Source organism: Rana temporaria, chromosome 3 (genome assembly GCF_905171775.1).
Source record: "Rana temporaria chromosome 3, aRanTem1.1, whole genome shotgun sequence".
In the NCBI taxonomy this organism is placed as follows: Eukaryota; Metazoa; Chordata; class Amphibia; order Anura; family Ranidae; genus Rana; species Rana temporaria.
Window position 1 is genome coordinate 337,141,341 of NC_053491.1, and position 27,927 is coordinate 337,169,267.

The window sequence follows — 27,927 nt, forward strand, 5'->3', positions numbered from 1 at the left end:
AGTCGCCAGGACACTATTTCTAGTCGCCATGGCGACCTGGCGCCGGGATTTGTCGATCCCTGTTTTAATACATTTTGCCTTGATGGACAAGTAATGTCTTGATATAAGACTAGTGTCATGTCACAACTGAGTATAAAAAAGAGGCGCCTCTAAGTGTAGCAATATGTTTACATTGAATGAAGGTACAACATTTAGCAATGTATTGCTACACTTGCCTCTCCTCTTTCATAACCTGTAAAAAAAATGCTTTGGTCTAAAAGTGCTTTGGATTACAAGCATGCTTCTGGAACGAATTATGCTCGAAAACCAAGGTTTTACTGTACTTTAAGGCTGGGTTTACACTGCTACAATATGATTTTTGAACTGACTTTCTGTGCGATTATGTAGAACTACTTGAATGCAACTTTTTTTTAAAGGGATAGTTGACCTTTACAAAAAACTGCCTATGCAGGTAAGGGGTGTTTGTAGATGAAAACAAACTGCAGCTCTGACTAAAAATGAATAAGACCCTTGCTATAGGTGTAGGCCATTTACATACCTTATGAAGCCTGACTGGAATACTCCCAGCACGTTGCAAAGCGAGGCCTAGTCCTCACTGCTCACCCCCACCATCACAGGAGTGAGCTCTTTCTTTGATTCAAACCCCCTCACATACTTTCTCTCCCATGATGCAGTAGCTCTGAGCTCAGCATTTGAGAGCTCACTCCTGTGATGGTGAGAAGTGATGACTAGGCCTCACTTGGCAACATCCTGGCAGTACTTGGCAATGTCCTGGAAGCATTCCACTCAGTCTTTATAAGGTATGTAAATGGCCTACACCTCTAGCAAGGGCTTTATTCAACTTTAGTCAGAGCTGCACAGTTTATCTACATATGCCCCTTATCTTCATAGGCCAGGGGTGTCAAACTAATTTTCATTGTGGGCCACAGCAGCGTTATGATTGCCCTCAAAAGGGCCGGTGGTATCTGTAAGATTAGATGTCCAGTGCATCCTCTCCCCTTTACATTAAATGTCAAGAGCCACCCCACCATCAGAAGTTGAGTCCCCCACCCTCCCTTACATCACAGTGCACCCCCCTTTCCTTATGCTGCTGCTGGGAAGAAGCTGGATGCATTGCTTGAAAGCAGAAAATACGGGTCTGGAGTAGGACCAGAGGAGGGCTGGAGCTCTCCTGCAGCTGCAGGAGAGGTGCGAGAGCCACATGAAATGGCCTGGAGGGCTGGATTCGGCCCGCGGGCCTTGTGTTTGACACCTGTGGCATAGGCAGTTTTGTGGTAAAGGTGAACTGTTCTTTAAGTTTTGTATGTAAAGAAATCCGCACAAAAGATCAGAAATCATTAAAAGAAAAAGTCAGTTAGGCAGCCACCAAACAATTGTGATACAAATTACTTAAAAGTAAATCTATCAAAAGGCAGCGCTATATATACAAAAAACATATAAAACAATTATAGTGCAAAGAAGATATTACATCAAATGGATAAAGTCCACTTTGTTGCACTTTTATCCATTTGATGTAATATCTTCTTTGCATTTATTTTTATACCTTTTTTTATATTTAGTGCTATCTTTTGATTTACTTTCAAAAGGTTTTTGTATATTCTATTCGGCCAAAATCGCACTGGAATGGCACCAAAGTAGTACAGGAACCTTTTCCAAAATAACTGTGAGTCCCATTGATGTGAATAGACGCCATTGAAGGCCATGTGATTTTCCTTGTCATGTGATTTCATGCAACCCAAGTCGCATCTGATATTGCACTAGTGTGTACTGGGCCTTAAAGCGGTAGTAAAAAATAAACAAATTCCCCATTAAAACAAATGCATAATGTGCTAGTATGAATGCACTTTTGTTATGAATTGGAATTATCAGCCAACATCAGTACATGGCCTCACAAATGCCCTTCCGGTGTGACATTTGACACCTTTCAGGGGGGTGCACCCACTTCCGGCCACACAGTCTGCGGGTAGACTGCGGGCAGGACGTCAGACCCCCCCGTTGTGATCTGGGAAACTCACGGCTCCCAGAACACAGCGGGGACCAGTGAGCACTGCGCAGCGCGACTCGCGCATGTGCCTTAGGGAACCGGGCAGTGATGCCGCAATGCTTCACTTCCTGGTTCCCTCACCCAGGATGGCGGTGGGGGCAGCAGAGTGACGAGTAATGGTTGGTCTTCTGCTACAGACGTCGCTGGACTCGGACAGGTAAGTGTCCTAATATTAAAAGTCAGCAGCTGCAGTATTTGTAGCTGCTGGCTTTTAATATTTTTTTTTTTTTTTGCCGGAGATCAGCTTTTAAGCACTCCTCACCTCCTTAAGCACTCCTTACATGCCACATTTGGCATGTAATTAATTTTTTTGGTAGGAGTGGGAATTCCTGTCCCACTTCCTCCTTCCTCTCAGGGACCACCTCAGCGACTTCTCTTCTCGCCTTAGGTGGACCCTGCCTCTAGGCCAGTGGTTCTCAACCTTCAAGTGCCATGACCACTTGATAAAATTTCCCAAGTTGTGGGGACCCCTAACAGTAAAATTATTTTCATAGCATGTGTTGTCAGCACCCAAGGCAAGCCAAGTAATTTGTGCCCCTAACCCACAGATATTTAGCGCTCCCTGAGTCCTTTTAATGGCAACTATAATCACAGGTAGTGTCACTCACTGTGCCTCTGGCTTCACTGTGTTTCTGACTTCGGGGGGGCCTTGTAGCAGTGACACCTATGCCGAAATCGTGAGATAGGGTCTCCTCCAGCCCCTCCCACTTCACGTTGCTCTCCAGTCAGCTGACCTCTAGTCTTTGCCCCCCAGCCGTGCCGTGAACTAAATGGGCGCTTACGAAGAGGCTGAGTGGGCAGCTGCGGGTTCCAGGAACAGCCCAGCTGGGCGGCCACAGGGTCCAGGGATAGCAAAAAGGCTGGGAGAGTTATGCTTCAGGAACAGACCAGGATTTGGTGACCCCTGGCAAATCCTCATTTGACCCCCCAGGTTGAGAACCGTTGCTCTAGGCGATCTCCAGGGACACGTGACGTGTCCCAGGAGATCGCCTGTCCATTCATAGAGCGCATGCGCAGTGAGTGCCCGGCCGTAAACCCGAAAGCTGTCACGGCCGGGTGCCCACACTATGAATGGAGGCGCCGGCTGGAGAGGAGCGGAGCTCCGGGCGGCCTCGTCGCTGAACCGTGGAGCAGGCAAGTGTCTGTTTATTAAAAGTCAGCAGCTACACTTTTTGTTGCTGCTGAATTTTAATAAACATAAAAAGGCTGGAACTTCCCTTTTAAAGTAGATGTGCGCTCTAAGTCTCCATTCACATCTAGGCGACAAAACGCCGGACGCTTGTGCCGCTAGAGGGGGAAATTCCCATTGCTGTCTATGGAGATGGTTCACATCTCATAGACGCCGTACGCCTGAAAAAAAGTCCCGGACCCTTTTTTTCAGGCGACATTGGCGTTCGCCCATTGACAGCAATGGGAAGAATTTGAAAAAAAAAAATTACACTATCCGCGGCAAAATACGCGGCGTTGCTTGTCGCGGAGATGTGAATGGAGCCTAACTGAATGTCCTTTTAGTTTTGTAAAGCACTGCAAGTCATATCATTGCATTTTTATTATAAATATTTGTTTTTAGTTTTCTCTTTTTTTTTTTTTTTTTTTTTATTTACATCCTAGTGCTGCTAATCTCATGCAGCCTCTTTTCAAACCACTTTGTCTACATTTATTCCAGCAATAGCATTTTGTATTTCCTGGTGGTAATAATGGTGGATGTCTGCATATTTTGTGTTTTTAAACAGCCATCAGTAGTCTCCTTTTGAAGCCCTTACAACAGGATAACTATGCCAGGAACACAATTGGTAGATGGGTACAGAGCATCGATGGCCTCTAACAGAAACTGACCTTCATGGCAGGATCACCGTTTGTTTTGTTTTTTTAATGCAGTTGCAGATTTATATTCGATTACAAAATATTACAAATGTTTGGTAAAGTTGCATTAATTTGTTGAAGCTTGTATTACATTTTAGTGATCAGGTTTCTATGTACTTTAAACTGATCACACTACTTCTTAAATATTAATCTCCAGGATTCCTGATTAAATGATAGGTCGCCTTTAAGAAAGGTATTGACTATGACTTCAGTCTTTTGTATGGATCAGTTGTAATACTTTGACATGGTTGGGATAACTTGCAGAATATGGAACGGATATGGCTCGATGTAATGAAGCCTGGTATATAGCTAATAATTTATCATGCCTGCAGTCCAAGGCTTCCCGCAAGGCATTCTTCCATTCTGGTTCATCTAGTGAATGTGCTTACACAGAGAAAAACCTCCACTGTTTTGAGGGTCTCCCACGGTGTGTAGGGTTTACTATACTCCCAGAACAAGGTCAGAATCCATATGTTTAGGAGCCCCCCTTCTCTAGTGTGCAGCTTGATTTATTTCCTGTCACACAGGCCTAATTCCTTCAGACTGGAAACTGAAGAAGTGCCAAGGAACTGCCATAGCAGCCGGCTTCCTCCTAACCCCCCAAAAATCTCCACATGATTTCCTTCCAAGAGGCCCTAACTCACCCATAAGGGCCGCACTCCCCTCGACTTAGCAGTGCATCCTCCAATATCACTTTCATATCAATCACAGCAGATTTTATGCTAACGAGGTCCTCCTGCCTCCTCCCAACCAGTTCACCACATCTGGATATAAATTCCTTCCTTGCACTGAGGTCACCGGGACCCTGGGTATGGCACAAAACGAGGACTGATCTTTACATGGGAAAGGAAGAGAAGGCCTGGGGTCCCTCCTTCCAAGATGTGTTTTGTGTTTAATTGCTTTGGACTTCAGCCACATACAGATTGGTTTCCTTAACTCAGCGTCTGCCGGGGAGCTTTAAGAGTAACGCCAGGCAACGAGTAAAATGTGGTGAACTGATTGATGCTATGCAGTAGTTGTCTTCAACTTTGGCGTCTCGTACCTTACTCTGAGTTTTATAAAAACTGCGTGCACACTAGTTTTACAGACTTCTATTAGATTTCTAGGTTCCCTTCCATGCCTCAGTGTTTTGAGGGTGAGGTTCGAAGATGGCTTTAAGATGGCTCAGTGCTTATACTCGTAGAACTAGTAAATTACACTGACCCCTGTTTTCACATGCATGGATTCAGGACAAGTCAGAAGATCTAAGAAAACGCAGAGAATTTGCACTGCCACTGTGGCTCCTAACTCTGGGCGCAATTGGAACAGGCTCAAACGGACATCTCGTTAAAAGGTGCATTGCGGTGCTACGATCCCTCCGGAGTTAAAATCATAATTCCTTGGTAATTCCTTCTATTGTGATGAACATCCTAACTGAAGAAAAACTCAACGTATTTTTTACCTATAGTTAACTGAGTCTTGTGTATCTCAGTTCATTGTTATTTGGCAGACTTGTAAGTTACATGACTGAAGTTTTCACATTATGGATGTAATTCCTTGGTTCTACCCTTTGATGTTTACGATAAATGGCCCAGGTGCTACACATCTTGCCCGGCCTGAGTAGGTAAAAGCAGCCTCGGCTCAGTTCATCCAGACCACACCCCCAACATGTCTCGCCCCGCCCTGCTCCTTAATTAAGCCTGGAGGGCAGAAACATGTTGGGGGTGTGGCCTGAGTGAATAGAGCAGAGGCTGCGTTTTACCAGCAAGCTACTTGGGCCGGGTGAGATGTTCTGCAGCTGGGCTATTTCTTTCTATTTCTACAGCGTACTTTGGGTCTGGATGAACCTCTCCCCAGCCAGCACCCTCACTAGTCAGCCGTATGCAACTTATTGGATCTTGTCAGTATAAGCGGGAGCTCCTAAGCATTTGTCATGGGTTCCAGTTAGGGCTCTGTTGCTATGCACAAAGATGTGAATGTTCTAATAGGAACATGCTTTTAGGAGGTTGGAGCTCATTGATGAGCTCATCAGCGTGTTGCTCCTTCACTGTCCAATCAACAGGCAAGGGAAGAAGTGGTGCTTATGAATTCAGAACTGATGCATCAACTGTTTTCCTAAGCTTACCTCTCAGAGAATGAGTTTTATCAGTTCTGGCCATGAGGGGTTGGGGGTTCTTGCGACTGTAAGAGCAGGATGGGGCATATAATTGTGATAGCTAAATAGATTTTTTCCTTAATTTCCACTTGAAGAATCCAAACATAATTTCCTTCTGCTTAGAACAGAACACCTTGGAGAACTGACCTAAAGTTGGGTACCAGATGTACTTTTTAGGCTCCTCCATTGGCTCCTGGAATCCACCAAGCCCTAAATGTTATCTGAATATTGAGAGGCTTCGCCATGTGCAGTGTGACAGAATATCCCATGTGATTCTGGCTGTGTGCTCTATAATGCTTCATGTCACAATAAAGAAGCTAGACCTCTGTATGTTGTTTATGGCTGGCCAGCATGCCCTTATCCCTCCAGTAGAACAAATATTTCATAACCAATTGTCTGTGTTACAGCTTGGCATTTCTTTTCTAGTGAGAGGAGCATGTTGCTCCCCTGCGGCCATCCCACGTCCCCAAATCTCTGCACGCTTAATGTGAGCATTTTAGTTTGACCACAAGCCATTTCTGCTGGATAAATTCCAAGGGTGATGCGATCCCTGCTCTCATTTGTATTCAGGACCCTAATGGAATGGGGTCCTCACGGATAAGTTAAATGCATTGTAAGGTGTCCTGAGGGTATTGGAAATACTAAGAGAGAGCTGCAGCCATGCTGTATAGGTAGCTCATTAGGGAGACCAGCGGTGTCATTATTAAGTCTCTATGTGTGGCTCAGGACTAATGCTAATCACCTGTGTTTTCTCTCTTCTACAGCACCAACGTGGTGATGAATTATTCAGAGATCGAGTCTAAGGTTCGAGAGGCGACCAACGATGACCCCTGGGGACCTTCCGGGCAGCTCATGGGAGATATCGCCAAGTAAGTAATGCCTGATTTCCCGGGAGAAGCAAGACAATTCTCTGCCATTTAGAAGTTGTAGCGGAGGGAAGTTTATTCACCCTGGCACAGAATAGAAATCCGATGGGGGTGAGATTAACAAAGAGTCACACGTCCTTGGAATATATACACAGTTTTTAAATGTATGCATTTAATAGAGTACAAAGCACAGCTGAGATTTTCAGGCATGTGTTCCTGGGAATTGTATGCAAATAGGTGTTCTGCTGCAGCAACAATTGCTTCAAGGAGACCCTGCTGCCAGACCATTCCTTTTGCCAGAAATCTTCCCATGAGATTATATGTGCATTTAAAACGTACATTATATTGGCCACCTTATTTACCTTTTTAAAAGCTTTCCTTCTCTAGATCTCCAAAAGCCTGAGAGCGCTGCTGGGCATTGCCAACTTGGATGTCAGCAGACCCAGAGCTGTCACACACGCTGTTCACCTTCACTCCTTCTCCAGAAACTATGCAAAGTTATGTAGGGAGGAGCAGAGGAGTTGGGCCAGCACAGACAGTAAATACACTCTCAGAAGAGGTGAGCGTTTGCAAGGCGCAAAGGGGGCTGTGCTAGGAAATCCCCCCCACCCCTTCTCATTATAGAGAACAATTTTTTATTTTTCTATTCTGGGAGTGGGTGCCTCTAATTCTGATAGGTACCTGCTCCCACTTCTGCAAAGTTTGCCTCCCTACTGGGACAAGTTGCACGTCCCAGGGGACAGCAAGACCATTCTAAAGTACAGTGTCTCTCGCATATGTGCAGTGAGAAGCCAGCTGTGAAACGCCAGAAGTAACAATTGACCCAGCTGGTGACAGCACTTGATCCCTAGGCTGGTAAGTGTCTGTTTTTTAAAATTCAGCAGCTACAGTATTTGTAGCTGCTGACTTTTCATTCTTTCAGAAACAATTGAAATTCCTCTTTAAATGCGGTTTTACATGTGTGGTTTAGGTGTCCACATGCTTTGAGCTTATGTTGATGGGAGAATCATATTGCTGTTGAGATTAATTAGAATTCCATGCAGATGCATTTGATTTGGCGTTGATCTCTTTTTGACCTGCTTCAAGCTGCTTTTCATTCCTGAAGACTTGTATGGGGAGAAAAAGCAGTTCCGACCTGAGAATCCAATGAACAAATGCCCTTAAAATGCCATGCATTTGCTATTCTAAGAGCATTTTTTTTTTTTAGAAAAGCACAAATATTGCCCAGTCTTTGGAGTACACAGCATGTATAAATGTCTCCCTAAAAAGATACGGAGCCTGCTGGGTGTAGGGAGTGCCGTGAAGGGTAGCAGGGGGGTTCTATGCTGTAGAGCCATTGCCTGGCTGGGGAATAGCTAAGCTGCCGAATCACTGCTGAGATTGGGGTGCAGTGGGAGCTGAGATATTGGGGGTTATTTACTAAAGGCAAATCTACTTTGCACTACAAGTACAAAGTGCACTTGGAAGTGCAGTCGCTGTAAATCTGAGGGGTAAATCTGAAATGACGGGAAGCTCTGCTGATTTTATCATCCAATCATGTGCAAGCTAAAATGCTGTTTTTTATTTTCCTTGCATGCCCCCCTCGGATTACAGCGACTGCACTTCCAAGTGCAATTTCAAGTGCATTTTGCACTTGTAGTGCAAAGTAGATTTGCCTTTAGTTAATAACCCTCAGTGAGTTACCGATGGAAGTGGGAAGAAGGGGGAGTTGAGCTGTTTGATGTTGGGAGGGCTGCTGGGTCTCTGGTAGAATGGAAAGCAGGGAGCGGAGCTGCTGGATCACCGCTGGAATAGGGAGCAGGGAGAGAGGAGCTTCAGAGACACTAATGTAAGGGGGAGCTGAGCCACTACTTAGAGTGGGTGCAAGAAGATCTAAGCTGCTGAGAGAACAACTGGGATGACTTGTGTGATTTTGCTGTAACCTAAAAAAAAAATTATATATATTAATAGTTATTCAGGAACAGCATTAATTGTTTACTCGTGATGACTGAGATATTATATTCAGTGAGGTTTTTCAGCTGGCTAACACTCCATAATACATTAAGACCCCTTTCTCTGCTGAACTGTTCATCAGTTTGCAGAAAAATATAAATACTTAGACCAAGAACATCAAGCTACATTGTGTAGTAGCATGAAATGCTATATCCTGATGCCTTGCCTTTTTATTTACCAAGAAGATCTTGGATAATACTATAGGTTAAAGTGGATGTAAACCCCCTCTCATCCTTTCTAAACTACTGCCATAGTGCTGATCTATAAGGATATAGATGCCTCCTGCATGTCTCCCCTCTGTCTGTTATAAGAACTGAAAAACTGCAGATTCTGTGGGTGGGTCTGTTGTCTGGAGCTCGGTGGGTGGAGTCGTGATGTCAGTAGACTCCCCGCCCACCTCTACATTCTCCTTGTCAACATGCATTTTTTCCTGTGTATTCCTTACACTAAATTCTGCTATGATCACTAACATCCAGTCAAAATCCAGAAAAGTAACCACATGACTTCAGAAAAGGAGTGGGGGTGGGAATTAAAAAATGCCCGTCTCTGGCTAGTGCATGAGATATGTAAATAACCTGTCATTCACAGCAAGGGGGAAGAAAGGACCAAAGTTTTCTCCTGTTTGTCCGTTTATCTCACTGAAAAAAGAAAAAAGGATTGCTCAGAGCTGGATTAACTCTTTGTGGCAAGACTGGGCACAGATGATAGGAAATCTTATACTCTACATTGTGACAGCAAAAAATAAATAAGAATTTGGGTTTACATCCACTTTAAGTGGAAAATGTAAATGTATTTTCTGGTGAAAAATATATGATCATAAATGTTTGGTCCAGCTTTGTGACCATGTTTCATGAAGTCATACTTTGGGTGTGACATGAAACATAGTTTTAACTTCCCAACCCTACCCTCAAACTGCATCTGTAGTTCATGGTCCATAACTGAAGGTTCCTACTTCCAAATGGACCTAAACAATGCAGAGCCTTGGGCATTGCCCATGCAACAAACAGATCACAGTCGCAGTGCTTGCCAGGCTTTAGGGCAAACATGTAATAATTGCATATTACATTTTTTCAAAAGGTGTATTTAAAACTGTGGGAAGTTGATTGCCCTAGAAAAGCATCTTTCCTGACACCAATAAGCTTCATGAAAGAGGAGGTATTTTAGCAGCATTCCTACGTTTCTCCGAAGAGTTCTCAAACATAATTTTCTATTTCTAAGGTTTATCAAAATTTGTTTTTGGAATTAACTAGGCATTTTACTGGCCACCTCTTTGACTAGTGCCCTCAGCTGGAGAATGTTTGTAAACCTATGTGAGAGTGGCATGAGATGGAGCTTATGGTCTACCATTGTCCGTACAGCAGCCAAGCAGACACTATTCCATATGTCTCGTTACTCCCTCTGCCAGGATTTGTTTTTGGGAAAATTATTTTCTGGCGGAATGTGACTCCAGCCTTTGAAATTGCCAGTCCAAAGAAGGTGGCAGGGACTTGCCAAATTACAGCTTAGCTGTAGCTTTTGACCGAGAATAGTGCCTAATTTGTCCCCCTTTTCATGGTTTCTCCAAGCTGTAAGTGGATTGTTTCTAGCTGAATAATCAGAATGTTTTGCTTCCTCCAGAAGTGGGCAGTCATGACTTCTGTGCGATTTGCTGTAGAGCATGTTCAGTTACAACTGCATCTAAGGCTGGGTTCACACATGACAGGAGTGTAAGACCGGCTCTCAACTGAGCCAGTCTCGCACACCTCCGTGGGCTGCTGCGGTCCGCATTTGAAAAGGGTTCTGTGCTCTTTGGCTCAGAATCGGGTGAGACTTCAGGCAGAAATTCGGACCTGGTCCACACCTGAATTGGTGAACAGGGATGCATCGGACCCCCTGGTGTGAGCCGGAGCAAGTGTGAACCCAGCCTAACTCTACCCTCTTACCAGCTTGACAATGCTGCGATCCAAAGGTCTCGATTGCTCCTCCATCCAGAGTCATATGACCAGAAGTGTTACTAGCCAGACCACCAAATGAAAATATAAAAAGCCTAAAAATGAATAAATAATGCCGCCAGTATGTTTAAAGTGGTTGTAAAGCCTTAAAGTGCTTTATATCCCCCTACAAAAAAATTATGCTCCTGTCCCTTTTAAAGCGGAGGTTCTGCTGGGAAACGTTTTTCTTTTTCCTGACTACTCTGCTGCTGTTCAAATACACATTTCTTCACTTACTAGTGCCGATCTTGCAGCCGCCACGATCGCGCTTTGCCAGCAAAGGATATTTTATAAAATGTTGTCATGAACATTGCCATCTTCATTGAGGGCACCTTGAAGCCCTCCTGTATTTCTTCCGGGATGCGGCGAATGCTGATGTCCCAGCATTCACCGCGTAATCCCGCGCATGCGCAGTGTTGACGGCGAGTCGCGCCGTCAACACTGCACAGTTGCCATCACAACGGCCGGCGGCGTCCTGAACAGGACACGCCCCGCTGTGATGTTACACTAGTTCGTCATGTGACAGCACAGCTAGCGTGAGACTACACGCGCAGCTAGTTCAGTTGATGTGCTGTGATTGGCCCACACGTCACTGCAAGAACACCAGGCAAAAAGCGCCCACAATGCACAGCGCCGTCGGGGAAAATAGAGACACGCCCACTCCCCGCTGGGATGAAAACCCGGAAGCACAGCAAAGTACAGGTAAGGGACCATTGAAAAAAAAATTGACAACGCTATGATGCTTAAATGGGATGGAGTTTAAGGATGCTGAAAAGTTCATTTTAAGGGTGAACCTCCGCTTTAAGGTACAAGCTGAACCATAGTGCTTTTGCTTTTTCAATTGCTCTTTTGTATCTTCTACAGAACCTTGAGCCTTTAGGACACTTTAATGGTACTTTGAAAAAGAGTTCCACTTGTTTATTAGGTCAGCAGCTACAAAAAGTGTAGCTGCTGACTTTTAATAAACAGGCACTCGCCTGTCCCCCGCGGTGCAGCGATGCGGTCACCGAAGCCTCGCTCCACGGTACCGTCATTGCAAATGTGGGCACCCGGCTGTGACGGCTTGCGGCTTCACAGCCAGGTTCACACTTGCAATGACGGTACCGTGAAGAGGAGCAAGGCTTCGGTGACCGCATCGCTGCACCGTGGGGGACAGGCGAGTGCCTGTTTATTAAAAGTCAGCAGCTATTTCGTGTGTCGCGCTGTGCTCTTGGTGACCAGGCAATCTTCTGGGACGTGTCCCAGAAGATTGCAGAGAGGGAGGGGGAGAGGAGGAGTTTCCTAGGTGACGGAAGAATGAAGTGGGACAGGAAGTACCTGTCAAAACTAGGTATCCACCCCCCTCAAAAAAAAACATGCCAAATGTGGCATTTAAGGGGGCGAGGAGTGCTTAAAGCAGAAGTTCTACTTTTTGGGTTGAACTCCACTTTAAGGATAGATAAAATGTAATACAGTGACTTGCAAAAGTGTTCTCCCTCATTGGTGTTTTTCCTGTTTTCTTACATTACAATCTGGAATTAAATTTTTTGGGGGACCTTGCACAATGTGTGATAGACAACAATGCCAACGACTTTGAAAATATTTTTTATTGCAATACAAACGATAATGAAGACATTCATGTTCTCTCCTTTGCTATGAAACCCCTAAATAAGATGTGGTCAAGCTGATTGATTAAAGGGGTTTGTAGAATCTGCTGTATTTTACAAGGCTATTTAATAAGATCCAAACTAATAATCTCAAGAGATATTCACAGGTTCCCTCTATCTACTGCATAAATGAATTCATTGATCTACGCCTATTAAGAAACACACATACACACTGCTGCTGGTAAATGAACATCTGTGTTTATTCCCAAGGAAATGGGGATAGTCCGATATCACACATTAAAACATCATAATATACACACATATACAAGAGAAATTCATATATACTTATCACATCTGTAAGACCAGCTGGTTAGCAGAGAGCTTAAAGCTCCCATGGCTGGTATCAAGAGGAGGGAGAAAGAGCTATAAGGCCTTGGCCTGGCCACATGTCTTATACCCAAGATGGCCACCAGGTTTCCATGAAGCCTTTGGTCAGCCAAGATCCTCACTCACCTAGAATCCAAGAGAATAGAGAGCTCTGCCATCCAGCCCCACTCACTCAATACTCATTCAAAACCCCACCCATATGTGCCTATCCAATCAGCTGCACTTCCAAAACATCCTCTCCTCTAGGGGGGGGGGGGGGGTATTGCAGTTGATTATCACAAAACTCTTTGAAGCCTGTAGCACAGCAGTGCAAACTGCAGGGGGCCCACTTCCTCTGTAGCTTCACTTAAACCATGGGATCAAGTGTCATTCCATTGTAAACCCAGATCTCTTTAGCCCAGATTATTTTGACTGTACTCCAACAGGGTTGTAAAGGTTCGCAAGTAAAAATAACAAACCTGTCATACCTGCTCTGTGCCAGGGTTTTGCACAAAGCAGCCCTGATTCTCTTCTTCTGGGGTGCCTCGCGGGCGCTCCTGGCTTCATCAGGTGCCCCCACAGAGAGTCCCTTTCCATGGGGGCACCCGTGCGAGTGCGCTCCCGCGTCCTGCTGCGTCCATTGACACAGAAAGCAGGACTCGGCCCCGCTCTCGTGTCACTGGATCTGACAGCAGCGGGAGCCATCAATCTATCCAATGAGGACAGAGACAGCAGCTGGAGCTGCCGTGCTCGTTGCTGGAATGAACAGGTTCAGGTAAGAAAAAGGGGGGGGGGGGGGCTCCGGGGAGAATCTGCAGCAGGCTTTTCATTGGCAGGGACTGGAAATTTGGTCAGCATGGAAGGAATGTATGACACAAGATCCATTTTGGTCTGCCAGAGGTTTGAGAATGGAAGGATGACCCTGAACATATAGTTAAAGCTACACTGGAAGGGTTTAAAGGGAAACCTTTACAGTTAATATCTTGGCTTGGCTAAAATGATTCCAAGCCTAAAATTGTATTTTTTTCTTTAATATAACAAACACATCATACTTGCCTGCTCCGTGCAATCGTTTTTCACAGAGCAGCCCTGACCCTCCTCTTTTCAGATCCCCCGCCGGCGCTCTGGGCTCCTCCCACCCTGAGTGCTCCTATGCAAAGGAAGTCACTTTGCTATTGGGTCACTCGTGTGTGCTCGCTCCCAAGCCATCCCTGTGTTTCCTTTGATGCACAGCGTGCAGCTAGGCCTCCCAACCCCCCGCACTCTGCTTACTGGCTGTGATTGACATCAGCCGTGTGCCTCTGTCCAATGAGGGAAGCCTGCAAGACGGACATATGAAATACTTAACTTGGAACAAAGCTGCTGCAGCGGTTTCTGTTCACCGCTGTGACTGGCGACATGTCTCTCAGTTTTTTTCTGGGTTTGCGGGCTCCAGCGCTGTGGTTGGCTGGAGACGTGATGTCACTCTCGTGCAGCCAGTCACGTCACAGCTACTGAAGAAACTGCACGAGCGAGCCGTTTCTTCAGTGTGCATGTGCCGATGACGCACATGCAGATATAGTGAATATCTCCTAAACGGTGCATGTTTAGGAGATATTCACAGTACCTACAGGTAAGCCTTATTATAGGCTTACCTGTATGTAAAAGTGGTCGTAACGTGTTTACAACCACTTTAAAGCGGTAGTTCACCCCCCCCCCCCCGACACGATTTTACCATCGAGACAGGCATTGTAGCGCGAGCTACCGTATGCCTGTCCCGATTTTTTTAACCCCGGACTCACCTTGTAATCTGACATCGTAGATTTCGGCTCCCGCGGGGAATGGGCGTGCCTATGGAGAGGGAGGATGATTGACGGCCGGCCCTGGCACGTCACTCTCCCCGAAGACAGCCGGAGTAGGTCTCGGCTCTTCACGGCGCCTGCGCACAGGCTATGCGCACGCGTCGTGAAGAGCCAAGCCTATTTCGGCTATTTCCGGAGAAGCGTGACGCGCCAGAGCCGGCCGTCAATCATCCTCCGTCTCCATAGGCACGCCCATTCCCCGGTATCTTCGATCTACGCGTACAAGGTGAGTACGGGGGTAAAAAATTCGGGACAGGCATACTGTAGCTCGCGCTACAATGCCTGATTTTATGGTAAAAGAAAAAAAAAATTTTTTTTTTCGTTGATAGGGTGAACCCCCGCTTTAAGATTGCTGTACACCAACTCGTTTAGCTTGAAGTAGCTGGAGCAGTTGTGCTTACAAGAATGGACAGAATTCCCAGTGGCTAAGCTAATTGAGACATACCCCAAGAGACTTGTGGCTGTAATTGCAACAAATGGTGGCTTTGTGTTTTTTTAAGGGGGAGAGGTTACTTATGCACACTCAGGATTTCTCTTTTTAGTTTGTCTTGTAGTTTGTGTCACAAAAAACATTTTGGACCTTCAAAGTCGTAGCCATGTTGTGTATATTACATGGTACAAAGCCCCAAAAATCTATTTTAACTTTAGATTATAATGCTACAAATCGGGGGAATACCCCCAAGGGGGTAAGTACTTTTCATATGGCACTGTGTGTTACATTTTTGTTTTTGGGATTAAGCCTTAAACCATACCTGCACTTTGTTTATGCACAACAGCAGGTTTCCTGGGGAGTAACAGGTTTACTCTCGAGTAGGGATGAGCTCCACCATATTTGGATCCTTGTCCTGAACCCACCTGAGCAAGTCCAGAAGAAAGCTGTCGCTGCACATAGCCAATCCCAGGCAGCCAAGACATTCCTTGCCCTGGCCGTGTATAAATGTGGAGCTGCGGGTGGTGAATGCCCCGGCCACTTATTGATTGGCTTTGTCCAGTGACTGCTTTCTGGTGGAATTGCTCAGGTGGGTTCAGACTAAAATCTTTACACACCTGAGCTCACCCCTGCTTCCCAGCAACGTACTCCCCCCTTTTCTTGCAAGCTCCTCCCATCCACCCCATATTATTGTTTACAGGTACTTGTATAGCACCATTAATTTACGCAGTGCTTTACATATACATATATATATTATACATTCACATCGGTCTCTGTCCTCAAGGAGCTTACAATCTAAGGTACCCAACTCCCATTCATTCATACATACACATACTATGGCCAATTTAGACAGCCATAAAACCTGCTAGCATGTCTTTGGAGTGTGGGAGGAAACCCATGCAGGCACAGGGAGAACCTACAAACCCTAAGCGGGTTGAACAGACTACCCTAGTGCTTCTAGGCGGAAGTGCTAGCCACTGTGCTGCCCATCATTATTTTATGGCTGCTGGAAGCAAAGAAATACTTCTGGGTATTGCAGTGCATGTAATTCGACATGCGTGGCTGATCCAATCATCACGCATCAGCGCTGCAACATGGGGAGAGTCCATAGGCCTGTGTAAGCTATAACATTTGAGTGGCGCAGAGTTCTCTTGGCAGCCAAACAAAGCTGTGGGGAAGCAAGAAAAGATTGTAATGGTGAGAAGGTGAGTGTTAAAGTGAATCTATTGCTTTGCTCTGCCTGGACAAAAAAACATGATCACTTTAAAGGAGTATAAGCTAGGGTGAGGGTTTTGTTTTTATACAAGCGATCAACACCTTAGCAGTTATACCAGCTATTGATATCATTTGACAGTCGCCTTATTATATATTTTATATAGGTATGCCACAACTAGTTATAACTATTGGACTGGCAGAATGATAATCTAAGGGGTAGCATTTGGATGTTATCAGACAGCAATGGTGCTCATGCCCAGAGTTGAGAAAAAGTACACTTGAACCAGAAACGGCAGGTTTCGTTTCAATAATCTGATGAAAAATTAATTTGAGAATGCCTTCAATGAGAGAGAGAGAATCGCTTATAGCGAGTAAAAATTAGATCAATCACACAGATGTAGCCATCCAGTATTTCTGGGCTTTGCTATAGTATGACTCAAATCTGTATGTCAACTGGTTGTTCACTAACTGCTAGGAAGAGACAATAAAGAGTCCAGTCAGTTGTGATAAAGTCTGTGCCCAGGAATTGCTGTGTAGTCAACATTAAAATATCTATATCTAAAGAAGATATGAACTTTACAGATATAATACTATTTAAAGGAGAAGTTTTTAGGGTTTTTTTTATTTTTTTATGGAATCGTACTCGCCTAGGTGGATGCAGCATCAGTTCCCCGCCGGCTTTAACACTGAGAACTGAGCGATCAATGACCACTAATCGCTCGGTGCTCAGCTCACTGGAGGGCTCTAGAGGGGGCGGGAGCATCTGGTTTAGGCTCTCAGCAGCTCGCCGAGAGACTGAACCGGGTGCTAGTCCAGTCATCTGGGTGGATCCTGACCATATGGTCATGATATTTTCGCGGCCTGGGCTGACTCTGTGACGTCAGCTAACGGTGGGCTAGGACCCGCTGTCTGCTGAAAATGGGTCTCAGGAGTGCAGAACAAACTGCATTCCTGTGATCCACAGAAGTACAGCCGGATGAGCCTTCCGATTTGTTGGCCAAAAATTGGGCAACATATGTCCAAAAGGAGCGTACTAACGGTAAGAATTTCGGACAACAGTCTGTCAACAGACAATCCCCTTCCAACAATCAAACCTTGTGTACAGGGCTTTAGTGATACCATCCTATTCCTCTTTCCCTTTTCTAAGTAAACAGCTAGGCCCGCTTCTTCATCTTTAACCCCCAGTTGCTGATGTATGGAGAGAGTAGTGGCACTTGACTATCAAACGATGGGCAGAGAAGGATTTAACGCGGGCTGTGACCGTGAACCTGGCTTCTAGACTCCCCGGCCCTACCCTCTGACTGGACATTTAAAGAAGAAGCACCACACAGAGCACGTCTGTCACTTTGCCCTATCCCCCCATCAGCATGCCTCGTGCACTTCAGTACACCTAAATTCTCCCCTTGAATTGCCTCTCCCTCCCCCTCTCTGGACTCTGCTATAAAGAGACTACAAGAGGCTGATATCAAAGTGAGGTATTTTAAAGTACACTGCTTGCATTTATAAAAAAAAAAAAGTTTAATGATGTCCTGATTATTACAGCGCTGCAATAATGTGTACCTTTTTATATATGGTATTTAGTTTTAAGCACATGCAAATAATGGCTTTTCTATATCCTGGACAAAGATTTACTTTAAGTGTCTTAAATCTATTGTCTTTTTATCAATGTTGTAATTTTGTAGAGGATATTTAAAATAAGGAAAAAAACTTGGAACTGCAGCATCTTTTAGCACACACAAGAATGTGCTCATTTTTATCGTCTTGCAGGCCACATGACTATGACTGACTGCATATGCCTCGTTGGGACCTTTCATACTAGTGCCATTTCTGCTGCGACTTCAGTCACACAGTATCACATGTCAATGGAAATGGCATGGTTCTTATTGGTGCCCGTTTATATCAATGCAGCACTACTGGGGAAGGGTCCTGTGCTACTTTGGTACGATGCAGTGTTGTTTTTGTGGCCCATAGATGTAAATGGAAAGGTATCAAAATGCATGTACTGTATGTGTGTTTTTTTCTGCAATTTTCGTGCATTTTTTGCACTATTCTCCTCCTTTCCAGGGTAGCAGCAGCAGTAAATTGCGTCCAAAAATGCACAGCACTAAAAGCACACGATGGCTGCAAAGCACTCGCAGAAAATTGCACACCACCTGCACTTCATAATCGCATCTAGAATCACATTCACAACTCATGGCACTAATGTGAACCAGGCTTAAGCTGATTGCAGAGTGCCCTGCATATGTAACATAAATACAACTTGTAAAAAAAAAAAAAGTTTTTCATGATTGAGCAAGTATGCAGCTTTTTAATAAGTTCTCTGCTGCCACCTAGAGGTTGTGTGGCTAAGTGCGGCAGAATTACAGTCTCTGATTTTTCCTTCCAGGGCAACGTTCATGTACGAGCAATTCCCAGAGCTGATGAACATGTTGTGGCAAAGGATGCTGAAAGACAATAAGAAGAATTGGCGTAGAGTTTACAAGGTATTGGAGGGGGGCTGGTCTGAATGATATGTCTGCAGATGTGGTGTTTAAATTACACAGCATAATTGCTTACAGCAAACAACACAAAGTTAAAGGTTTTTTTTTATTGTGTTTTTTTTTTTTTATACAAACACTGTAACTGCAAGTTCAAACTATTGCGTGCATGTACACCTAAGTATTCTCTGACTTTTTAAACTTTAACTTTGCTGGCTGGACTGCTTAAATGTCAGTCTTTCCACACCTACCTCTAAGTATGTCATAATGCTCCTGTATTTGCATAACAGACAGAGACCATTGATGCACAGAGCAATGTGGCCCCTTCCATTCCTGTCACGTGTTCTATCCTTTTTGTATTATAAAAATAAAAAATAGAAGTGTAAAGCTTTGACAGAGGCTACAATCTACAATATAATCTTTAGTATAAGGCCCCTTTTACACTGGCGAAGTCCACCAGTGGATCCACCTGCTCAGCAGGGCATCTCTCCGCTGAGCAGGCGGATGACAGGTCCATGTCCGCTCTGCATCAGCAGACATACCGCTGTCGAATTGAAACGGACCGCCTGTCTGTTTCCATCCCACTGTCATCCAATCCGCCAGACGTTTGGGTAACAGATCCCCATCTTTCTGTTTTTTAGCATACAGAATCATATGTCGGAGGCTGAATAGATACATGTCCGTTGACATTCGCCGCTCCATAGAGAGAAGTGGTTGGTTCAATTTGGTTCTGCCTGAAACACTGATGGGCAAAGCAGATCGGTCCATCAGTGTGAAAGGGGCCTTAAATAGCTTCCTTTACCTTAGTGCAGTCCTCCTTCACTTACCTCATCCTGCGATTTTGCTTTTAAATGTCCTTATTTCTTCTGATAAATCCTCACTTCATGTTCTTCTGTCTGTAACTACACACAGTAATGCAAGGCTTTCTCCCTGGTGTGGAGTGTCGTGCTCGCCCCCTCCCTTGGACTACAGGAGAGTCAGGACACCCACTAACGCACAGCTCCTTTCTCTATCTGCAACGTAGTCCAAGGGAGGGGGCGAGCACGCCACTCTACACACAGTAATGCAAGGCTTTCTCCCTGGTGTGGTTACAGACAAAAGAACAGGAAGTGAGGATTTCTCAGAAGAAATAAGGACATTTAAAAGCAAAATGGAAGGATGAGGTAAGTGAAGGAGGACTGTGCTAAGGTAAAGGAGGCTTTTTAGGTAAAAAAAATTGTACCTTTACAACCCCTTTAAGGTTGTACATAGTGCAAGTTAACAAGAACATTTTAGAGGTACAAACAAGATGGACTTTCGTAGGGACATTAAACATGGAGATCAGCTTAAACTGTATATATTTTCTTTTAAATGCTATATTTCAAATGGAGGGAAGCAAAAGGGAAGACTGTTTCATTTACAGAGAAAAATAGTATGAGACGACCGCCAGCTGGCGAAACGCTCAAATGGATTAGTTCCCAATGTAGGAAAGAGGTGGGAGTAAAAGAAAAGATATTAAAGTGGAGGTTCACCCAAAAAATACATTTTTAACATTAGATTGAGGCTATTTAAGGGGAGCAGAAACGGGTATTTTTTTTTTTAAATCAATGCCGTACTTACCGTTTTCGAGATGGATGTTCTCCCGCGGCTTCCGGGTATGGGCTGCGGGACTGGGCGTTACTATTTGATTGACAGTCTTCCGACTGTCGCATACAGCGCGTTACGAGTTCCCGAAAGTAGCCGAATGTCGGTGCGCAGGCGCCGTATAGAGCCGCACCGATGTTCGGCTTCTTTCGGCAACTGGTGACGCGCTGTATGCGACCGTCGGAAAGCTGTCAATCAAATAAAAACACCCAGTCCCGAAGATCATACCCGGAAGCGGCGGGAGAACATCTATCTTGAAAACGGTAAGTGCGGCATTGATTTTAAAAAAAATACCCGTTTCTGCTCCCCTTAAATAGCCTCAATCTAATGTTAAAAAAAAAAAAAAAATTTGAGTGAACTCCCGCTTTAATATGATCACATTGTATAATGGTAGTGAAAAAAGCTCTTACAGCAGCAGTGCGATTTTTCAAAATAGGGGGTTGGGTTACCAAGGCCAGAGATGGAGTGGTTATAACGAGACCTAGGGAGAGATGGGAAAAGGAAAGGAGAACTATCCATATAAAATGTAGAGGTAGTAAGGTTGCAAAGCTAATGGCTTGATGGCAGCAAAGGGAAAGAGCAAAGGCAGAGGGATCTGAGAGTAAAGAGAAGCGCAGTAGAAAGCGGGAATAAAAGAGTATTTAGGGAGAAGAGGAATAATTGAGAAAGCCTGACTGGGTGTCACCAAAGCACGTGCACCTTTTCTTGTCAGAGCGAGCAGCGAATAATCGAGATTTAGGTTACAATTGTAGTGCAACCAAGGGGTTCACATTTTCAAAAATTTCAAGTGCGTTCCGTTCAATAAAGAGATGAATCATAGTACCCATGATCTGCTACTTCACCTCCCAGAAAGTTTATGGATGACTGTTTGCAAGAATTTGGGATGGTTTGGCATGTTGCTAGGAAAGTAACATACCAATTCCTTTCAACTCTGGGACATTGTCACTTAATGTGAAATAGCGTGCCTAGGGTTCCACATCCTTAGACAACGGAGGACGTAAGACCCCTTTCACACCGAGGAGTTTTTCAGGCGGTTTAGCGCTAAAAATAGCGCCTAAATACCGCCTGGAAAACTCCTGCCCTGCAGTCTCAATGTGAAAGCCAGAGTGCTTTCACACTGAGGCGATGCGCTGGCAGGACCGCTCCAAAAGTCCTGCCAGCAGCATCTTTGGAGCGGTGAGAGGAGCGGTGTTTTTACTGCTCCTCCACCGCTCCTTTCCATTGAAAACAATGGGACACCGCAGTAATACCGCTGGCAATGCGCCTCTGTAGAGGCGCATTGCGGGCGGTGTTGACCCTTTTTCGGCCGCTAGCGGGGGTTAAAACTGCACCGCTAGCGGCCAAATACTGCCGCAATTCCGAAGTTGTAGCGGCCACTGCACCTCCCGCCCCAGTGTGAAGGGGACCTAAGTGTTCTCCCTTTTTTCATTTGTTGACAGCTACATTGTTTAAAACAAGTACCATAGAAAAAAAAGCAGGGTTGGATAGAGAAATAACTGCCATATAACACTCCCAGTTTCTGGGGGGGGAAAAGTTCTTACAGAAAGCTTCATATAGGGGGATTGATGACCTCACTTCTCTGTGATGATTGTAGTATCACCTTCATCACCTCCCAACTAATACTGAATAACAGACTAGCAAGTTAGCATATGGCTAATGCAAAAGGTAACTCAGATCTGCAAGAATGCCTTCATACACAAGTAGTAATTTGAGTGTTGGATAAAAAAGATACTTTAATTCTGTTTTAAAAGTAATATTTCACAATAAACTGAAAGGTGGTTGTGTTAAGTAACTACTCTTGCAACAGACTAAAGACATCATTTGTCTTGGCATTAATCTGGTTGTGTGTCTGAGCTGGCAATTTACAAACGGTGATGAAATAAAGCATGCACAGTGCTTGTAGGGAACATTTCACAAATCAAGTCAACTGTGTGGGAAAATTATAATGGTCATCTATTCTCTAAATTATATGCTGCTTTCTGACTCAGTGTTCATTGCCTTGGACCTGGTATGCAATCTGTGAGTTGGGACATGGCTGCTTCCTTTAGGTTTGCTTCACCTAAGATTCCCTTTAACCACTAGCTGCCCAAGCCAATTCTGGAACTTCTCACGTACATGTAAAAATCATAATCTTTTGCTAGAAAATGTACCTAAAATGCCCAAACATATATATATTTTTTTTTTAAAGCCGCTTGAGAATAAAATGGAGGGTGTTGTAATGTTTTTTATGTTGCACAATGCAGTATTTCTACAGCAATTTTTAAGAAAAAATATACTTTATATATAGTGTAAAATGTAAAAGCTGTTACACCGAGTAAATAGATACCTGGTATGTCACGCTTTAAAATTGTATACGCCTGTGGAATGTTAACAAACTATTAAAAATCTCCATTGGGGACGCCTTAAAGGCGTTTACAGGTTTACTCGTTTAGAGTTACACAGCACACGTTTGGTGCTAGAATTATTGCTCACACTTAAGCCTCATACACACGATCGGACTTCCATCTGACTTTTCCGTGGATTTTGGTCTGAATGGGTGTTGGCCGTGAACTTGTTCTGCATACACACGGCAGAACATTTTCAACCAACTTTCATCAAATCACGTGGTTTTTCAGCTCTTTACCGCCACCCTTTGGACAACTTCTGCTATTGTTGGCTGATGTTTAGCATTGGTTCTGAGCAAGCGTGTTTGTACTTTGGACCTTAGTCTGATGGATTGGTGTACACATGATCGGATTATCCTTCATCGGACATTCGTTGTCAAAGTTTGAGCGCATGCACAGCGAACATTTGTCCGTTGAAAAACCAACAACAATTGTCCGAGGGACCGCACAGACGGTCAGATTGTCTGATAAAACATGTCCGTCAGATATTTGTTGTCAAAGTCCGATTGTGAGTATGGGCCTTAAGATGTTTGCAGCCATACATCACATGCATGGTATGATCACTGTGTCAATACAGTATGCAACGTATGGGTTCACCTTTGCGTGTGATCACTGGGGAGGGAGAAGGGTGTTTTTAAAATCTTCTTTTTTTTTTTTTTTACAATTTTTTTATTTATTTTTCCACTTTTTATCTTTTTTTAATTTTTGTGGTGAGCGCATTTGCACAGTTTGTACAGCCCTGTGTGGCCACTAGGGGGTGCATAATTCAAATGTCCAGCCTGTCGTGCAAACAGCAGGATAGAGGGGGATGAAGTGACCATCGTTTATTGTAGAGGCCCTTCAACCGCTGCATGTGTAATGAGGATGTTCACCACTTAAAACAGGAGAAGCCCTTGGATTTTTGAAATAGCTTGAAGATAAAGTTACATTTTTAAGTAGACTTTCACTCCAACACACTCCTTTACATCATACTAATCCTTCCCTTCCTTAATCTTAAGTCAACATTCTTGGTCCACCCTGCTTCTATTCTTGCCTAGTCGATCATGACGACAGCCTGCTCTTGCAGCCTCCTAGGATATTCATATCCCAGAAGACATCGGCTGAGGCATACATGGCCCTGGAGGAGAGAGGACCTGGTGCTGCGTTGTCAGGGGGCTGGCTAAAAAGGCCAGGGCGGGACAGTCAGCTCCCAATGAAGACCAAAGGAAGATGTCGGTGTGGGATGGGGTGTGGCGGAGTGAATCAGAACTAAAGTGTTGTGCTGGGGCTGTACATTTTTTACAGTTCAAATATCTAGTTTTGAGGCGTTGTTGTTTTTTTGTTTTTTTAAGTTCTGTCTAGTACACACGATAATAAAATCTGACAAATTAAGTTTTTGTAGCGACCGCCCAATAATCTGATAGTTTACAGCTTTCGAGAGCTGATCACGACAGTTCCTCCAAAATTATCTGAAGGGACAAGTACAAAAAATGATGTTGTACTATATCGGAACAAACAATTTTTGTTTAACCAGTACAGTATTTGTCCTTAAAAAATCACGTGACCGAGACAACGCATGCTAACAAACGAAAAATACATTCATCACGGGACGTTGTATTCTGTCAAGAATCTTCATAACTTTACTTTTTTTCGGCATGAGACTAGCATGCAAACAAAAATGGATGATCATTCGTCCAAAATTTCCATCCTGTGTACCAGGCGGGGAATATGTTTTATACTGTATATACTTATTCACTCCCAGCAGTAAAGCATTGGCAAAAACCAAACAAATTTTTAAAATGACATTTTATTTTAAGATCTAGGTAGAGAGGGAGAATTAAACCTCAGGTTTCTATGCCTTACCTATTGGGGAAACAACCTTCAAAAGCTGTTTGGTGATGTTTGGAAGGGCTAGATCTTTTAAACTCCTATAGTTATGGAGAAGGAGTTAGACCTTACACCTTTTATAAATTCATATATAAGCGTAGAAGCTGCTCTTGAGCTATTTGATTTGGGGGGGAGAGTGTTCATGTGTACACATGCCTGCTGTCTGGTTTGATGTATGTTACAGAGCAGATGATCTGCCGCTCAAGGTGAAGGGAAGCAGGAAGTATTGAGAGCCTGCAGGGTGCAGCGTACGCTCTCTCCTTGCACTCCCTAGAGAGCTGTACCTGTTAATATTTAATGCCTTTACACACACTAGTTATACATCCAGTCTGTCTTCTGAGCATTTGCTGCCGGGCTCATCCAGGCTCTCTGCTTTTATTTCTAACATTCCCCTTTGTGCTTTTTTTTTTTTTTTTTTTTGTGTGTGCGCAGTGAAATCTCAGTTTTAGTAATCAGAAAATCGAAAGAGCAGGACTGTTGGTATCAGGCTTCCAAAGCTGGCAACTTTGAGTTTCTAAGAGGCTGTTAAAGTTTGCATTCACAGATGCACCTCTCCATCTCTGCTGTGGACAACTGTATTTGGAGTAGATTTGCCCTTCCACAATGATGTTCTATAGAGTGTTCATAGGAACAATCTTACAGGAGTTCTATAAAACCCCAGTGTGGTGCTTGTACAGTTGGATCTTCTGTTCAGGTAGTGCGAGCAGGTATCTGCTTTTCTCAGTTATTATCCATCTATAGGAGAGAAACCACAAGGGTTGGACAAAATTATGGAGATGCCATTTAAAAGAACCAAATCGTTGCGTAATATGGTGTTGGACTGTCTTGGACATCCTGAATTCTGCTGGGAATAGACAAATATAAGTCTTGGATGGTGGATAATGGAATCTGATACTAGTCTTCATGCAAAAAGAGGTCAGGTTCTTGCAAAGTTGCCGGAGGACGAAAACTAGCTTGAACCTTGTTCTACAAAATGGACCATAGTGGCTCTATGATCCAGTCCAGTGACTGTGGTGCCCAGGAAAGTCTGAGACTGTGTCTGCATGCTCGTCAAACCACAATTTGACAACAGCTGTGTGAATTGGAACATTAAGGTTTTGGTAAATTTGGGAAAAACAATGCCTGCACCATGGGAAGCACATATTCAGGCAAAATTTGTATGGGCCTGCAGAAGACCAAGCTATGGCTGCCCCATGATTGCCTCACCACCATGCTTTTCTATTCTCACAAAACAGTCCTTGTATGTTTTGGGACAGTTTGCCACAGGTAAACACGTCCAAAGGTTGGGAACAGTGTGAAGCTTAAATCATCGGACTATATTAGTCTTCCCTTGATCGATCGTGCATGATTTATGGGTGTTGCACCACTCTCTTATCTTCTGAGCATTAATATTGGTCACTAGTGGTTTGGTAGTGGCAGCTCGCCCATGACTGTTTTTTGCTGATGGCATTCCCTCCACCAAGTTTTTGTGGACATAGGCTTTGGAAGACTGAGATTGAGCTCTGTAGTCAATTTGACAGCAGTTGCTTTCTTATTCCATCTCGCAACCCAGCTCAATATCCTTTTGTCTCTTTCGGTCATGACCTAAGCTGACCATGTTGCCCACACTTATATAGCAAGTAGATTATGCGCAAAAAAGTTTATCAGAGCATTGTTATAGGAGGCAGCATAGTCAATCTAAAAAGTTGAAATCGGTAAAAAATTCCAGCTGTTTGGGGTGGTGATGGGGGATGTGCGGATATGTTAGGATGGGAGTATGCACACAGGGCTGCCGTCAATAAGGAACAGAAACCATGTTCCAATCTAGCAAGCAAACAAGGAGAGAGGCGCCTCTGGGTGCAGTACTTAAAACAGTTTAAAAATGAATTTTAAAATTAAAAAAACCAAGTGAAAAGAAGTCACTCACATTTTGGTGGTCAATCGAAAACGTGTGGAGTCAATTTTTCAGGAGGTAGGTATCATCTGGCGGTGTCTTTTCCCTTTGTCCCGGGTACAGCGCTCTGGGATGCAGGGGGATCTGTCCTTCTGCCGCTGGTGGAATCTGTGATTTTCGGCGGTGGGCAGGGGGATCCTGTGCTGGCGCTGTGAGCCGTGTGTGCCGATGGACGAGCAGGGATGACGTCACCAGGAAAGCGACGCGTTTCTGAATGCTGGCCGCGAATGACAGGGCTGCCGCATTCCTTTCTCAAGCTGCTGATACGGAGCATGGGGCTAAACTTTGTATGACAGGGGAGTGGGCGGAGCTAGTCGGGAACAGACTGCAATAGGTTTAAAACTAAGAGCTGGGCGGGCTGATCTCGGAACAGAACGAAAAAATTAAATTAAAAATTAAAAAATGAAGAAATGAACAAGATGATGAAATAATGGAAAAAAATATAAAATGAAAAAGATGTATATGTATATGAAAGATAAAAATCGGGACAGAAGTGGAAGGAAAAAATAAAAATAAAAATAGAAAAATAAATAATAAAAATTGATAAAAAATGATGAATGAAAAATGATAAAAAATGAGAAATGTGTGTGAAAAATATATGGGTGCAATTATAACATGAATAGTAGTAGATTGGGCAAGAGGACATGGGGAAAGAAGAATAGTGAGCGATAGATTTTTTGTGGTCATGGGGCCATGACACTGAGGGATAAAGAATTTTATTATAAATAATGATAAGGTTCAAAAAGGGTAAGCCATGTGCATGGGGTGTAGGGGGGAAGGGGGCTGGTGTGATTGGAACAAATTATAGGTAGGAACAAAACACATTTGGGCGATGTGGGTACATATATAAATATGTATAGGGAGGGTACATACATAACCATATGATAAGCAATGCATATTATACTGAGGGTAATGGGAAAGGAGGGGGGGGGGGAAAGGGTAGGGGAGGGAGGCGGGGAACCAGGGGGGGGAGGGGGGGGGGAAATATCCAATTTATTATAGAATTATATATATAAGGTGATACTTACACCCGTCAAGACTATAAGGAGTGAGCACCCACCAATTAACCCAGACTATAGGTAGGTCTGAAAGTAAAAAATGATGAAGGTATTAGAGATGGATTACAATATATGGTGGATAGGGAAAAGGAGGGATAAAGGGAAGAAGAAGGGTGGGGAGGGAGAGGAGTAGGGGGGGGGAGAGAGAGGAAGAATAGGGTTAGGTGGAAAAAAAGGGGGGGGGGAAAGGGGGAAGGCAGAAGGAGAGGGAGACGAGGGATAGTGGAGGGTAGGTGAAGGGTGGGTGGTTATAGGATGGTGGAGATTTCAATGCTTTCA

The 27,927-nt window shown here is 44.2% G+C and overlaps 1 protein-coding gene across 1 annotated transcript in view; it reads left to right on the top strand.

Moving 5' to 3' along the window:
* Nucleotides 1-27,927, top strand: part of CLINT1 (clathrin interactor 1) — a 138,314-nt gene that overhangs the window by 65,593 nt on the left and 44,794 nt on the right. Inside the window, exons 2-3 of the mRNA XM_040345073.1 lie at nt 6,806-6,910; nt 18,694-18,790. Of these exons, the coding sequence (XP_040201007.1) occupies nt 6,806-6,910; nt 18,694-18,790 (202 nt within the window). The remainder of the gene's footprint in view (nt 1-6,805; nt 6,911-18,693; nt 18,791-27,927) is intronic.